General features: G+C 35.6%; 1 protein-coding gene across 1 annotated transcript; it reads right to left on the reverse strand.

Annotated features, from left to right (window-relative positions):
* Window positions 1–7,707: 7,707 nt before the first annotated feature.
* On the reverse strand, window positions 7,708–8,145 carry LOC149256375 (protein SRC2-like). The gene has a single exon (XM_089455347.1). The coding sequence runs from the start codon at window positions 8,143–8,145 to the stop codon at window positions 7,708–7,710; it is 438 nt and encodes a 145-aa protein (XP_089311473.1).
* Between the last annotated feature and the right edge of the window lie 6,521 nt (window positions 8,146–14,666).

A 14,666-nucleotide genomic window follows, 5' to 3' on the forward strand; every position in this document is an offset into this window, starting at 1 on the left:
TATATATATATATATATATATATATATATATACATACCACATAAACACATATAAGTATTTATACTGACATATTATTCTTATATATTCTAGCATATATATTGATACTTATACCTAGTATATATACCAACACACATATATTGAATACATATTATCTATGTATGCTAGTGGCAGTCCTCATTGGGCAAGTTTGGAAAATGAGGATATATGGCCTTTAAGTGGAATATGGTTGCTCCTAAAATGCCTTGTATTGTAAAAATGGGTCTCAAGGCCTTGCCAATGGGCATGGGAGGAAAATAAGGCCCTTAGGCTCTAGATGAAGTCTCTAGGGACCAAGGGACATGAATAAATCCTCAAACCACAAAACATATCTTGTATAGGATATCATCATTCTTAATGTGGGATATGGGAATTGATATGGGTTTTGTGCACTAGGGATAATCTAAAGCTTTGTGAACTAGGGTTGAGTTTGAGACCATGGTCGAGGAAGAAATTGAGGGACACTAACTTGAGTTTCTTGAGCTAAAGGGCCATGATCAGGGCCATGAACACAACATGGATTCTTTAAAATGTATCATTGTCATACAAGATTGATATGGACATGATAAGGAGTTTTTGCACAATGGGGGCATGGGTATTGGGGCATTAAGCAAATAAGGGCCTTATCATCCTTGGGTTCCCACTATACAATGGTTTTGTTTTAATATGAATTGGTTAGTTTTTTTTACTTATTATGTTTAGTGTTTTATAACCCATAGATCTAAAAGTTAAATTAAAGGTTTAAAAATATTATAAATGTAATAAACTGGATTAAAGAGAAAAGTAAGATGAGATATGTGAAATATACCCTTATTATGATAATTAGGAGAGGTGTTGGGAACATAGCTTTCATCTGTTTGAGGGACCTTTTTGGGTTTAGCTTTGGCTATTCACCCAAGATTGCATAAGGACTTGCAAAATCTCAGGTGTGTGGGATAAATTGGGCCTTCATTTTGAGGTCGTTACTACTATGAGAAGTGTGAGTTTTTCCTTTTCTACTCCCTCATATAGCCTCTTATCATTCCCTTTTGTCACAATCATTTGCATTATGGTCATCACATGCTGATAAGTTGTGATGTTGTTAAATTCAATGATTTTCCCTTAATTCTAATGAGTTATTGGAGAGCTTGCCCTTTCTAATGTGAATATCAGATCTTGTAACACTAGTCAAAATATAGTAGCCCGAATAATTAGTTGTCATATCTGTGCACCCCCAAGGTGAAATATGCCACATGGTTTTCATTTCTAGGTGGATTGAGATGGATTAGTGTTGGTTGGATTTTTTTTAATTGAAATAAAATTATGTTATTTTACATGAACATTCAAATATTTTGTTCATGGTTGAGAGTGAGAGTGAAATATTCTTACCACATCTTCTAAGTTGTAAAATCATCAACAAACACAAAGAAAATGAGATTATTGATATTTTATAAAGTTTTTAATTAAAACTAACCACTAACCAAATAAATATATTCATTTTTATTTTTAATTATGATTGACATTATCTTTTATTTAAATTTTTTTTTGTTTTTAATTAAAAAAAATAACATTACACATTTTGGACGTAGAATACAACACTAACTTAGAAGAATATAAAAAATAAAACTAAGTTATAAGAAATTGAAGAAAAAAACTCCAAATTTTATGAAAAATAATATTCAAAATAATATTACCATTTTAAATAGATAATTTTTTAAAAATTTTAAAAATATGAAATTATTTACATAAAATTTCTAAAATAATTATAATATTAATAATAATTAATTTTTTAAATCCATTTTCATAAAACAATATTAATGATTATTTAAAATTTTAATAAAAATTCTAATAATTGAAAAAAAAATTGACTTGCCAGCCAATTCTTTAATCGTGTATTAACTTTGTCATGCATTTATTGTTGGAGTTATTTTTAGTGTGATTTTTTGGACTTTCGATGCCTAAATCTGGTGGAAACATTTGAGGTGAAATCTTGATTTGTGTTATTTAAACCAATTTTTTCACTGTATATACGGATTCAGGACCCTGGAAAACCCTGGGGCACTTTGATTGCACAAGATTACCCATCAAACTTGTGATTTCAATAAATTCTTGTCGGATTTAGAAAAATTTGACCCAAAAAACCCATAGTAAAAACTTCCAAAAAAATCACACTAAAACAACTCCTTAATTCCTTTGTACAGGCTAGACATGGGCTACGCTGTAGCATATGTACATTGAATTGAATTGCATGCACAATGACAGATGGTGTCAGATGTAACACAGGAAAAGGCTAAGGAGCCTGCTATCGGGCATTAAATGCCCGCTTAGCTGCAAGCTCGATAGCCATTTAAAACAGACGCCCGCGGTGCTTTCCGAACACTCTGTCCCCACCGAAAACTATATGGCTATCGAACTTGCAGCTAAACAGGCATTTAATGCCCGATAGCAGGCTCCTTAGCCCTTCCCTGTAACACAGGCTTCCGGTTGTAAAGGTTTTCCGACGATAAACAGATCCAATAGTGAATATCGACATCTGTCTTTGTAAACGGAGACGGAAAGGTGGGCCCAAACAGCCACGTAGGTATGTTATGTGAATTGAGGGTTTCCGGCAGGACCGGCAGTTTGGGAAATATCTCCCCAGTATCTCCGCAACACTGGGCTAAGCCGTGGATTTTTGGGGCATTCGGATAAGCGGTTTGGGAAAAGTTTGGGATTCTGCAGAGCTTTTTCGATTACATTTGAGAGCAATTCCTCGGTAGTATTTCCAAACTGTTCTAGCTTATCGCTTATAACGGGGTTGCAAATTTTCACAAAGTCGCTACTCCCATTATAATCGTTGTAAACATTATGATGGTCGTAACGTAAGAAACAGCCATATACATAAATGAATCCAGAACCGCTGTGGCATTTTTTTAGAAGCCTTTTTTCCGCAGTAAATGGCCGCCCTTTGCAATCGGAGCAATTCAAATCTCCCCTGGATTGGACAACCCCATAAACAGTACTATTGCTGTTTTAACCCTCAACACTAGTATTGAATCCGCTGGTGGAAACGTTCCCCACCAATGATTCCAAAAGCTTGTTTAGATTACGCTGGAAATCCCTACCGTCTATATATTCGGTATTTCCACAAAAATCCCAAACGGAATTAACTATATCAGTGTCAGCAACGAAGAGGTGTAGACGTGTCCACACCGTGACGATAAGTAACATGCACTTGTCTAATGTTTTCATCTTCATCGCCGTGCAGAGCAGGGCTTCACAATCTTTTATAATTTGATGAGTGGAAATCTGAGTTGCAGAATTGAGTTATAGCACTAACTTATTAATTTTGTAAAGCCAGTTGATTTTACAGGGTCGTCTCAATTAGCTCTATACAACGCGTGGACTACACGATTAAGGGTCTAATCACTGGGACAGAACTAGCGTAAATCTGATTCCTCCGCCGGCCGCTATATTATCGGCGCCATTAACGTGAAGTCCCCGTTTTCGCGTTGAAAGGAAAAAGGAGCCAAACAGCTTCAAGACCCCACTTGCCAGTACACTCACGTCAGACTTCTCCGGAAAGACAGTGTTTTCATGGTATTAACATGAAAGGAGAAGGAACCTTAACAGCTTTAAAGACCCCACTTTTCTGCGAAAAGACCGTGTTTACTCGTTAATAATATGACAGATTAAGCAACTAAATAGCTTCAGACGGCCACTTTCCAGGTCGAGGAAAATCAACTATTAATGTTGTAAGGTTGTTATATGTGAATATATGTTGGGAATAAAAATTGATGTTGCAATGTGGCTTATATATATTGACTGTTGTTATGAACAAAAATTAATGTTATAATGAGATAGAAAAAAGTTGATGCAATATTGTGAAAAATAATTATTTATTTATTTTTAACAAAAATCAAGATTGTAGGTATATAAATAGATTATGATGATGATGGATAAATGTACTTATATGATGGATCTGGAAACAAATTCAATCATATTAGTTCTAGTTCAATCTTGGTCAATCTTAATCAATTTTTTTTAACTTTTTTCAATGAGGGTAAACCATCAACAACCATAATTTTCAACTTTCAACAATCATTTTTAACTATAGTTAGCCAACTTGAACCATAGTAAACTATTGATTGTAAATCTACATCACATGTTGGTTGTCTACTAACACAATCATAGTAATAAATATGGTTGATATATGTAGATTAGTGACATTTTCCACCTTTTTATACATCAATTGACCTATATCAACCACATTCACTAATACGATTGTGCAAGTAATGTAACGGGAGAAACAACCACACAAGCTTTAAGACACCACTTTCCCTTCAAAAACAAATTGAATATCAATCCATGGAAAACACCAATGTACTGCCCTAGTACACAATATTAAAATGGTAAAAAATATCAAAATAAATTTCAGCGGATCTGTAACTACTATTAAAATAATTCCAACATATTTCGTAGAAGTTAAATTTCTATTGTTAATTTAATAATTAAATTAAAATTCTGCAAAAATATTTTAAAATAAATCTATCAACATAATTAAAATATCTTTAAAAAATAAAAACACTAATTTATTTATATATTAAAAATAAATTTAAACATTTAAAAAAAATCTCCATTCTATTATTTCAAAAAAATCAAAATTAAAATTTTAAAAAATTAAAAAATTATTTATGATGATGATGATGATGGTTAATGTTGAGACCAAACATTGGTTTATCGGATCTAAAGAAACAAATTATTTATTTTGATTTAAGATTTTATTCCTATGCTCAAAAAGCTTATAGAGAAACCTCCCGAGCTCACTATAAATGTGACATTGTCAAAGGCTAGGAAGGTCAGTATTGTAACAAAGATTGTGAAACTGAGATCTAATGTGGTTGTACGTGGGGCACTCTAAGAGGAAGTGGTTTTCATCATCGAGGTTCCTATTCTCACATATATGGTAGATCCTTTTCATCCATGGCGTTTTAGAAACTGCACAACAACCTGTTTCATTATGGAGCTCATGAGAATTCCTTCTAATCTTTACTATATTAATTTTCTTCTTTGAGCTAGTTAAAATAGAGAGATACTTTTGATCTTCTAGGGTGGGGTTGATGACCTTCTTATAATAACTTAATTTTCTTTTAGCCGCTAAATCTTTCTCACACCACATTGTTTCTTTGAACTTAGAAGTATATCTTTAATGTTACTTATGTTTTGCAATGCATCATTCTCGTTGACCTTCCAATAATTTAAAAGAAAATTAAACTAGCATTTGCACCAGATGTTGCAAAGAAAACGCCGTAAGGCATAAAGTGCGGAAATTCATTATCCATGTAGTGTGTGCATTATTCAACAAGGTGGATCTCTTTAAATTTGTTGCAAACATTTATGTTATTGCATTGCTAATTTATTTAGAATCTACTACTACCTCCTCTTCTTGGAATATTAAATTTCTTATCACCCCATGATGACAATCCCTCTAATTATTGGAATCACAATTTTTTCCACTTTAGTGGGTTTATCGTCAACCTAAAGAAACATGAATTTGAGTCACTCAACTAAAAAGAAATTGCTAAATTGCTATTTATCATGTTTTGAGTAAAAACAATTAATAACTCATATTTACAACCCTTGAAATATTTACAACCTTTTAAGTCTTGTATTTATAACTCATATTTATAACCCTTTAAAATGAAACTAACTATCTATATTTTTATTAATAATAAAAAGAATCTTCTTTATAAAACTGACACTCACATGCTACTCCTATTGAAAAGGAATCAATACTCTTTGATAAGAAATATTCTTTGATAAGCAGGGAAAGCATTATACTCGACCTCAGGGAACTCAGTGGGCAAAATTATCAATAACTAGTTAATATTGATTTGCATCAATTTCTTTTGGTCCAACCAGTAATTAAAATCCATCCCCTGCCACTGCAACAATAATACACCATATATCACCTTCCCATTAAAACTAAGAATGAGCTGCAAATAACTGTGAGAACGCGGATGCCTCATAAGCATGGAGTTAAGTTTGATCCCTGAGCTTTGCTACAATCCTCAACTGTAGAAATATTGAAATTTTTAAGAAGACTCTGGCCATTTCATAAGCAGCTGACTTGACAGCAGAGTTTGTCTGTTGCTGAGTCCCAATCATAGAGATGTCTATATGAGTTATGTCAATGTCTAAGTAGAGCTGTTGAATATGGAATGTCGGTCACTGTAAGTCCTCATCTCTGTCCAACTTATGTCAAAGCAAGGATGCTACATAGGAAGAAAGAATTGGTTAATCGGTTGTGGATGATGGCATTTTTCCTAGAAAATGCAATATCTCCTTCATTGATTTCAAAACGCCATTGCTTCACTTGCACCTATCTTCTCAGGCTTTCATATTGATAAAAACAATGTAGAAAATTTTGGTTGAGTTAGTTTCAAACCATAAAATCTACCCCAACTTCATCTAATGGGCTTGTAATATAGCCTTCTTTCCCGCATTTTCTTGATTATAAAATAATGTCAAAGTAAAACGAGAGTTAGAAATATTTTTCAACAATAGTCACTTGCATCAGATGATTATTATCTCGCTTGGTTTTCATCCTTATGGCTTAATATGGATGGACCATTTTCTACAAGATTAGGAAAGCCTACTGTGTCTTTGAAAGAACGATTTGATTAATAGACATAAGTTAAAAATGATGTGATCATCCTGTAAACAAATATATATACTCTATATATATCAAAGCAGCAGACTGAAGGCACTGAATTTGCCCATTTCAGACTCATATATGATATATCTATTCAAATGTTTACATAAACCAATATTTCATCCACAGTGGCTAAGAGTAGTATATATCAAAGACTGAAGGCACTGAAATTGCCCAATTCACTCATATATCTACTCAAATTTCTACACAAACCAATATTTCATTCACAGTGGCTAAGAGTATATATCAAAGTAGCAGACTGAAGGCACTGAACTTGCCCATTTGAGACTTATATATCTATTCAAAATTTCAAACAAACCAATGTGTGATCCACAGTGGCTAAGAGTATCTATCAAAGTAGCAGACTGAAGGCACTGAACATGCCCATTGCAAAATTCAGACTCATATCTATTCAAACTTTTACACAAACCAATTTTCATCCACATAGGATAAGAATATATATCGAAGTAGCAGATTGAAGGCACTGAACTTGCCCTTTTCATATTCATATATCTATTCAAACTTTTACATAAACCAGTCTTTCATCCACAGTGGCTCGTGATTTTCAAAATTTTTATGTATGCCATAATAAGCACTTCACGAATCAACTAGGAATTGAAGGCACTTGCACAAAGAATATAATAACATAAAACCAACGTATTCTTGCACAATAATATTATTGATGATAACACTATGCATAAATTGCTATCGCTTTGTTGTAATCCACAGCAGGATCTTGATCTTCCTTGGCACAGATGTTACTGTCAGATGGACTGAGATGAATTTTTGCAGCCCCATTCTTCAATCCAACTTTATTCCTTTTCAATTTTGGGGCCATGAGAATCTGATAGCAGCCAACAAGTTTCTTCTTCTCCTTCTCAACCATCTCACCACCATCTTTCTGCTTTTCTTGATCTTTTCCCTGTTCCTTGCATGCACTACTGTTGAAGTCTTGACAGCGGGATTGCTGTTCTTGGGCATCAACAACATTATTAGGTTTAATGGACAGTAATTTTCTCACAAATGAAGGCCTGGGTTTGACAGGATTCCCCATCAAATCTCTGAAACCCACAACCCCCAGTTGCAGGGATGAATCTGTTCATTCTGTGAAGATATACTCCATCAAGAATCATGGTGCCAAGGTTGAGAATGCCCTGTGGGTGACCAGAAGGACGACGGACCTGCAGTGCCAAGAAACTCATCCCACTGAAATCTGTGCTCCCGTAGCCCTTGAGGAGAGTGGAAAGAAAGACCCTCACAGTGCCTAGCAGGGTATCCCTGAGGCAACCCACGTAGTATATCTCCATCATCACAGTAGAGGTTTCACAGCGGAGCAAACTCTCTTCCACTCTGAATATGGCCTTGTCGTTCCAAGTAGGGTTTGCGCCCCCTGTTCTGTCAATTGCGTCGTCAGTTTTTTCTCGAAATTGATCCATAAAACACAGTAGGTCTACATCATGCCAACAAGATGCATCTCCTTCAGATCTTGAGCTGAGATGATGTTAAGCTCCAGCTGTCTGTAAGCTTCCCCCATGATGTAGAGTGAATTTACTACACAAGGAAATGCAATATTCAGAGACCACCCTGATTGAAATTACAGGAGAAGAAACGCCATGAATGAAATCTTTTGAAATCTGAACATTGTATAGAACTGACTTATAAGACAAAACACATCATAGAATCTCTAGCTCATGATGATGAAAGCAGATGGAAATCAGTGCAGAAGGCCACCCCAAATGGTCATGATCGAAGCCAAGAAGCAGAAAAACCCATTCATAGATACAACAATAATGGAACAAGCAAAAACAAATTTGTTCCAAATCCATTTGTTGTTTCATTTTAGAATTTTATTGTTGTGATTTCCATTTCAAAACTCCATTACTTCACCTGCACCTATAGTCTCAGGCTCTCATATTCATAAAAACAATGTACAAAATTTTGCTTGAGTTAGTTTTATATTATAAAATCTACCCATTTCAAAACTCCATTGCTTCACCTGCACCTATCTTCTTAGAATCTCATATTGATAAAAGCAATGTAGAAAATTTTGGTTGGTAGTGTTAGACTATAAAATCTACCCATTTCAAAACTCCATTGCTTCACCTGCACCTATCTTCTCAGGCTTTCATATTGATAAAAACAATGTAGAAAATTTCAGTTGAGTTAGTTTCAAACCATAAAATCTACCCCAACTTCATCTAATGGGCTTGTAATATAGCCTTCTTTCCCACATTTTCTTGATTATAAAATAATGTCAAAGTAAAACGAGAGTTAGAAATATTTTTCAACAATAGTCACTTGCATCAGCTGATTATTATCTCGCTTGGTTTTCATCCTTATGGCTTAATATGGACGGACCATTTTCTGTAAGATTAGAAAAGCCTTGTGAATCCTTTAGTTTCAAAGTAATTCTTTCAGATCACTTGCCTATCTATCTGGAGTCTAGACTCTCAAACGAAGAGGCCTAAAAACATACCATTTTCATTTGAATAGCTGCAGTTTGGCAACCTAGACATAGAAAATAAAATCCAGTATTAGTGAAATGAAGACACTCACATTACATGAACAAAAATGTGAAGTTTCAAAGTAATTCTTTCAGATCACTTGCCTATCTATCTGGAATCTAGACCTCTCAAACGAAGAGGCCTAAAAACATACCATTTTCATTTGAACAGCTGCAGTTTGGCAACCTAGACATAGAAAATAAAATCCAGTATTAGTGAAATGAAGACACTCACATTACATGAACAAAAATGTGAATCCTTTCTAAGAAGCTTCAAAATGTAAAGAAAAAAGCGGAACAACTAGGTTTTTGTAAACATATTCAAAAGAAACATGAACTGGAGATAGAGATGGTTAGTGTTGTAAAAGAAAAGGAATTGATATTGTGGCTTGAAACCGACAAATGCTTCCTTTATACTATTTAAGTGCCAAGCATAAACCACCTTCCAATCCAAGGAAGGATACCAGTAAGTACAAGGAAGACCACAGATGCTTCCTTTATACTTCAATTGTCAAGCATTAATCAACATTCATAAGGTAGGTACTTCCATAGACTCTATCTGATCATGTGACCAACCAGCCCAACTTAACAGCCATGACAGCATCAGCAGATCAGTGGCCCCTTGCGGGGCCACACCAGCCCAACTTAACAGCGATGACAGCATCAGCTGATCAGTGGCCCCTTGTGGGGCCACACCAGCCCACCTTTGGGCAAACCACTATGTAAGAAAATTAAAACTTGGTGGAAACTGTAGCAGCAAGCCACTTTCACCTACCCATCTTGTCTCTCATGGCTAGTCTTCAAATGAATAGAGGAAAGATTACCGAGTCATGAACTTTTAAATGAGGGCATATTATCAAAAACCTTGAATGAGACTCATGAGAATCTATAAAAGAAAAGAAGTCAGACATGCCTGACTTAGTGGTTGATACAGTGCTTAACCACATTAATCACCCTCGTTCAAATACTGGAAGGCATAAAGCCCTGCGTTATTAAAAAGTTCATGAGTTTGATAGGGTTCAAATTCAAAAAGATAAGAAAAAGGAGGTATTCTGTAGACAGAAGTCAATAATTCAATGGCTTAAAGATGGTGGAAGAAGCGGTGCCCGTTTCCTTAAAACCACTCAGAATAGAAGGGTTTATAATAAAATTTCTGTAATAGAATACCAGACAACACAGTAGTAACTCAAATCTGCAAGGAAATCTACTTCAACCTCTACTGACGATGCCGGTTACTGAAGAAGAAATACAGGATGTTGTTTCCCCAAGAAAAGAAATCGCGTCCTCAGCCACTTTTAAGGGTAACACCAGTAAAGACTAAACTTCCCCAATTGAACCACGTCCTCTATAGCATATGCTAAAAGCATTCACGGAACACGATCCCTCGATGTAAATGAAATACTCAATTCTCCTAAACACCACCTTGACTTAATGAATATGGCTGTGGCTGGTCAGAACTCCGGAAAACAAAACTGACATTGATAATGACAAATTTCTCTAATTAATTCTGAAGTATACAGGCTATTGATCTTGTCGTACCTAATAATCCAGAGGAGAGCTCAGAGATCATAGAACAGCCGTTTAAAGCCCTGAAACAATTTGTAAACTCAACCATCGGAAAAGAGTAACGATATGTTCCTCCTAATTAGACAGGATCTGAATTGCTGATAACAGAAGGAAAGAAATAGTAATTCCTTTTCACATTATCATAAGACGATGAAAATGTCATAAGAACAGAGTACATACACCTTATTATTATCTGCACAAGGCTACGCATGCAGGGAAGAAAGACATGAAGAGTCTCTGCGAAGAGTCTTATCGCCAACAGAAGAGTCTCATCGCCAACAGGCAGTCTCTGTGAAGAGTTTCATCGCCAGTAGAAGAGTCTCATCACCAGCAGGGCGGCTGGTCAGAACTCCGGAAAACGAAACTGGCATTGATAATGACAAATTTCTCTAATTAATTCTGAAGTATACATGCTATTGATCTTGTCGTACCTAATAATCCTAAGGAGAGCTCAGAGATCATAGAATAGTCGTTTAAAGCCCTGAAACAATTTGTAAACTCAACCATCGGAAAAGAGTAACGATATGTTCCTCCTAATTAGACAGGATCTGAACTGCTGATAACAAAAGGAAAGAAATAGTAATTCCTTTTCACATTATCATAAGACGATGAAAATGTCATAAAAACAGAGTACATACACCTTATTATTATCTGCACAAGGCTACGCATGCAGGGAAGAAAGACATGAAGAGTCTCTGCGAAGAGTCTCATTGCCAGCAGAAGAGTCTCATCGCCAGCAGGCAGTCTCTGCGAAGAGTTTCATCGCCAGCAGAAGAGTCTCATCACCAGTAGGGCAGGCCTGGCCTTTCATTGCCCATTACCATGGGAAAAAACTATTTTTCTATGCAAAAACAGATTAAACGAACGATAGAAAACACCCCAATCATCTAACACACAAAATCAATGGCTCAGGATCGCACACGTCACATTTTAGGGATGTCTTTCTCAGAGGGAACGCCTTACGGCGTAAATATGATCGCGCAGTGGCATGAAATGACAGTACATATCTGAGCAGGTGAATAGTCAAACATCTGAATAAGGTGCAATGTTATTACAACGTTAATGCATTATTATTATTGTAGATGATAGAGAGACTGAACAACTATTATTGGAACGTTATAGATCTCTGTCGTGTTAGTTTCCTCCACCCTATAGATGCCATTTTCAATGTATGTGTTACATCATAAGGAGCCTGGGTAAAAAAGAAAATTAATAATAATAATAATAACACGACCCTGAGCGATGTCCCCTTGTGCGTTGCTGCTTTATTCATTGGCATTTGGTATGGTGCATTAGTTATTTTGGAGTGAAAGGCATAATTGTTTAACATTTGTTTGAAATTGGAGCCTAAATTTCAAAACAAATAGCGTGAACAACACATTTAAACTTCAATTTGAATTGAGAACTGGAGAGAATGGGAAATAATTCACAGCAATGGCGTGCAAGATGATGCCATATGTGGTCTGAATTAAATTCAAATATAATAGATAATGTTGTTTTGGAGACCAACACACCTATTCCGTATGATCTTGTTAATGATTTGAAAATTTATGAATATGGTGAGCCTAGTCATTTTATACGAGAATGGAGGGTTAGGAAGTGGTCGCCATCAGGGTCTCAGTCCTCGATACAGGTGTAGTTCAAGTTATGGTCGTCGTTCTCTAAGACGTTGATGTTTCAAACCTATATGGGGACGAAGTATTAGCAGGTCACCTCCACCTCGTCATGATCATCGAGTTCAACCTTGCGATCATGTCTTCTGCTTCTGGTGTGTTCACTGTGCCATGAACTATCATAGAGTCATATTGTTCACTCTGTAGGAGTCCATACAATCATTTTCCAAGAGTGTGAATTTCTTGACTTTATTCTCTTGAAAGAATTTCTTAAGGATTATAGACAAAAAGAAGAACACATACAAGAAGAAGAGTGAAAAATGAAGATATTCTCTCCCGAACTTGATGATCCTGAAACTACTAAAATCATGTATGGTTCAAAGTTGAATGGCTCAGAAACTGCTACAAATTTTAGGGAATCTTTACAAGAAAAATCACTTTTAGAATTGAGCACTACACCAAAAAGCACGGATAGTATTTACTCATCGGTGCTATTAGGAAGGGAACTGAGTCAATGCATAAATCTTCCTGTCATCAGAGTGAATCAGTTGATGTTGAAACATAAGTGATCGTTAACATTCTTAAAGGAAATGATGGTCCAGGAGGTGTTCATTATGTTTCTACTTACTTTCTATTTTGAATGCAAGATATGTTCTTGCAACGTAGCTTTATATTCTTTCATACTGTAACATATTAAGACATAACCTTTCACCTAGCATTGCATTTCAACAACAACCTCACATGTTTTATTAGAGTTAAGTGCATGTATGGCAAAAACTTATCTATTCTGTTACTCTGTATCATCTCCATATGTTAATAACTTTAATTTATAACGGCAGCGACTCTCTTAACTTTTAATGAATTGATGTCAAAGAGTAGAAAATGGGCAGCAAGGAAAGTGAATAAACGTAAAAAAAATTATATATAACCAGTTAAATAACAATAGCCATGTATATAAAATATGAAGGTTTATTTTAGTGTAAAGTATGAAGGTTTATATTTAACTTTAAAAAGATGAGATACAAAGGATGCACAATACAATTATATTGAGCACTTATTTAGAATGACAGTAGTGTAGATATATTCAAAACCTATTTAGAATAGGTGCCTTACACTTCATGCTTCTTTTAAGCTTAAAATTGATTAAGCTATTTCAGTACTGTATATGTTATTTCATTTCTTTCTTTACCTCAGTGTATGGGTACCAGGCCTGTTTTGCTATAATTTCTTCCATTGTGGCCTTCATGTATAATTCACCATCCATACCAATATTAAAAATAAAATGATATTCTAAAAAAGCATAAACCCTGTCCAATTTGAACCTCAGTATCCTCAGGTACCACATTTATCATTTCACCTTTAGCAAAATTAACATGAATGACATCATCAGCATTAGAAGAAATATGCAAGGACAAGGCAAACTGTTATAGACATTTTTGTGCCTTACAGCATGAAGCATGAAATGTCCATAATCTAAGGGATCCAAAGTCCCTAAACATGTTGTTCCTACCCCTAGAGGAACAAGGTCAGCAAACCACAGCACTGAAAATCAGTTCTCCACCTAAAAACACTCAAAAACAAGCAATTTCTGGATCATGTCAACTGCTCCACTGAGCATCTGCACTGAATGTCAACTGCCCCTCTCTGTACCTGTGTTGAATGTCAAATCCAACAAAGGCTACCTGCGCTGAGCGAGATTGGACAAGTGGCACAGTCATTCCTCAAGGTGTCAATGCCCAGGAAGCTTCCAAAATGACACTTGGATCAGGGAATTCGCCTAGTGATGAGTAAGAGGTTCTTAAACTCCAAGTGGAAGCAAGGATCTCCAAGTGGACTCAAGAACTGAAGAATAACTGAAGTGGGAGAGGACACTAGTCAGCTCTCAAGCTGACTCATCCTTTCTCCAAAACTCCTATATATAGAGCTCTCTCATGAGGTCTAGGGAGGCTGGAATTTTGTGACTGTAAGGAAGTGTTGTTGGTTTGAGTTTAGAACTATTGGGTGATTGCTTTGAAGGAGGTGAAGAGGAGATTTCTTTCTGCCGGGAGGTCTTGCTGGATTGGGCCTCTTATGGTTGTAACACTTCTTGAACTTTACTTCTTCCATTAATAAAGCATTTGAGGTTCTTCTATATGCATGTGTCTCAATGGTGTATTGTTATACTTGTGTATTTGATTTATTCTAATCCTTGAATCAATTATGAATGTATGCTTCTTGTAGTTTCCCTCTCTTGCCTTTTTGCAGGATCTTTGTGTAGCTGGGCCAGTGAAAGAGC

This window comes from Pinus tabuliformis, chromosome 7 (genome assembly GCF_031772625.1).
Source record: "Pinus tabuliformis cultivar Carrire ecotype Pingquan chromosome 7, CPIR1, whole genome shotgun sequence".
In the NCBI taxonomy this organism is placed as follows: Eukaryota; Viridiplantae; Streptophyta; class Pinopsida; order Pinales; family Pinaceae; genus Pinus; species Pinus tabuliformis.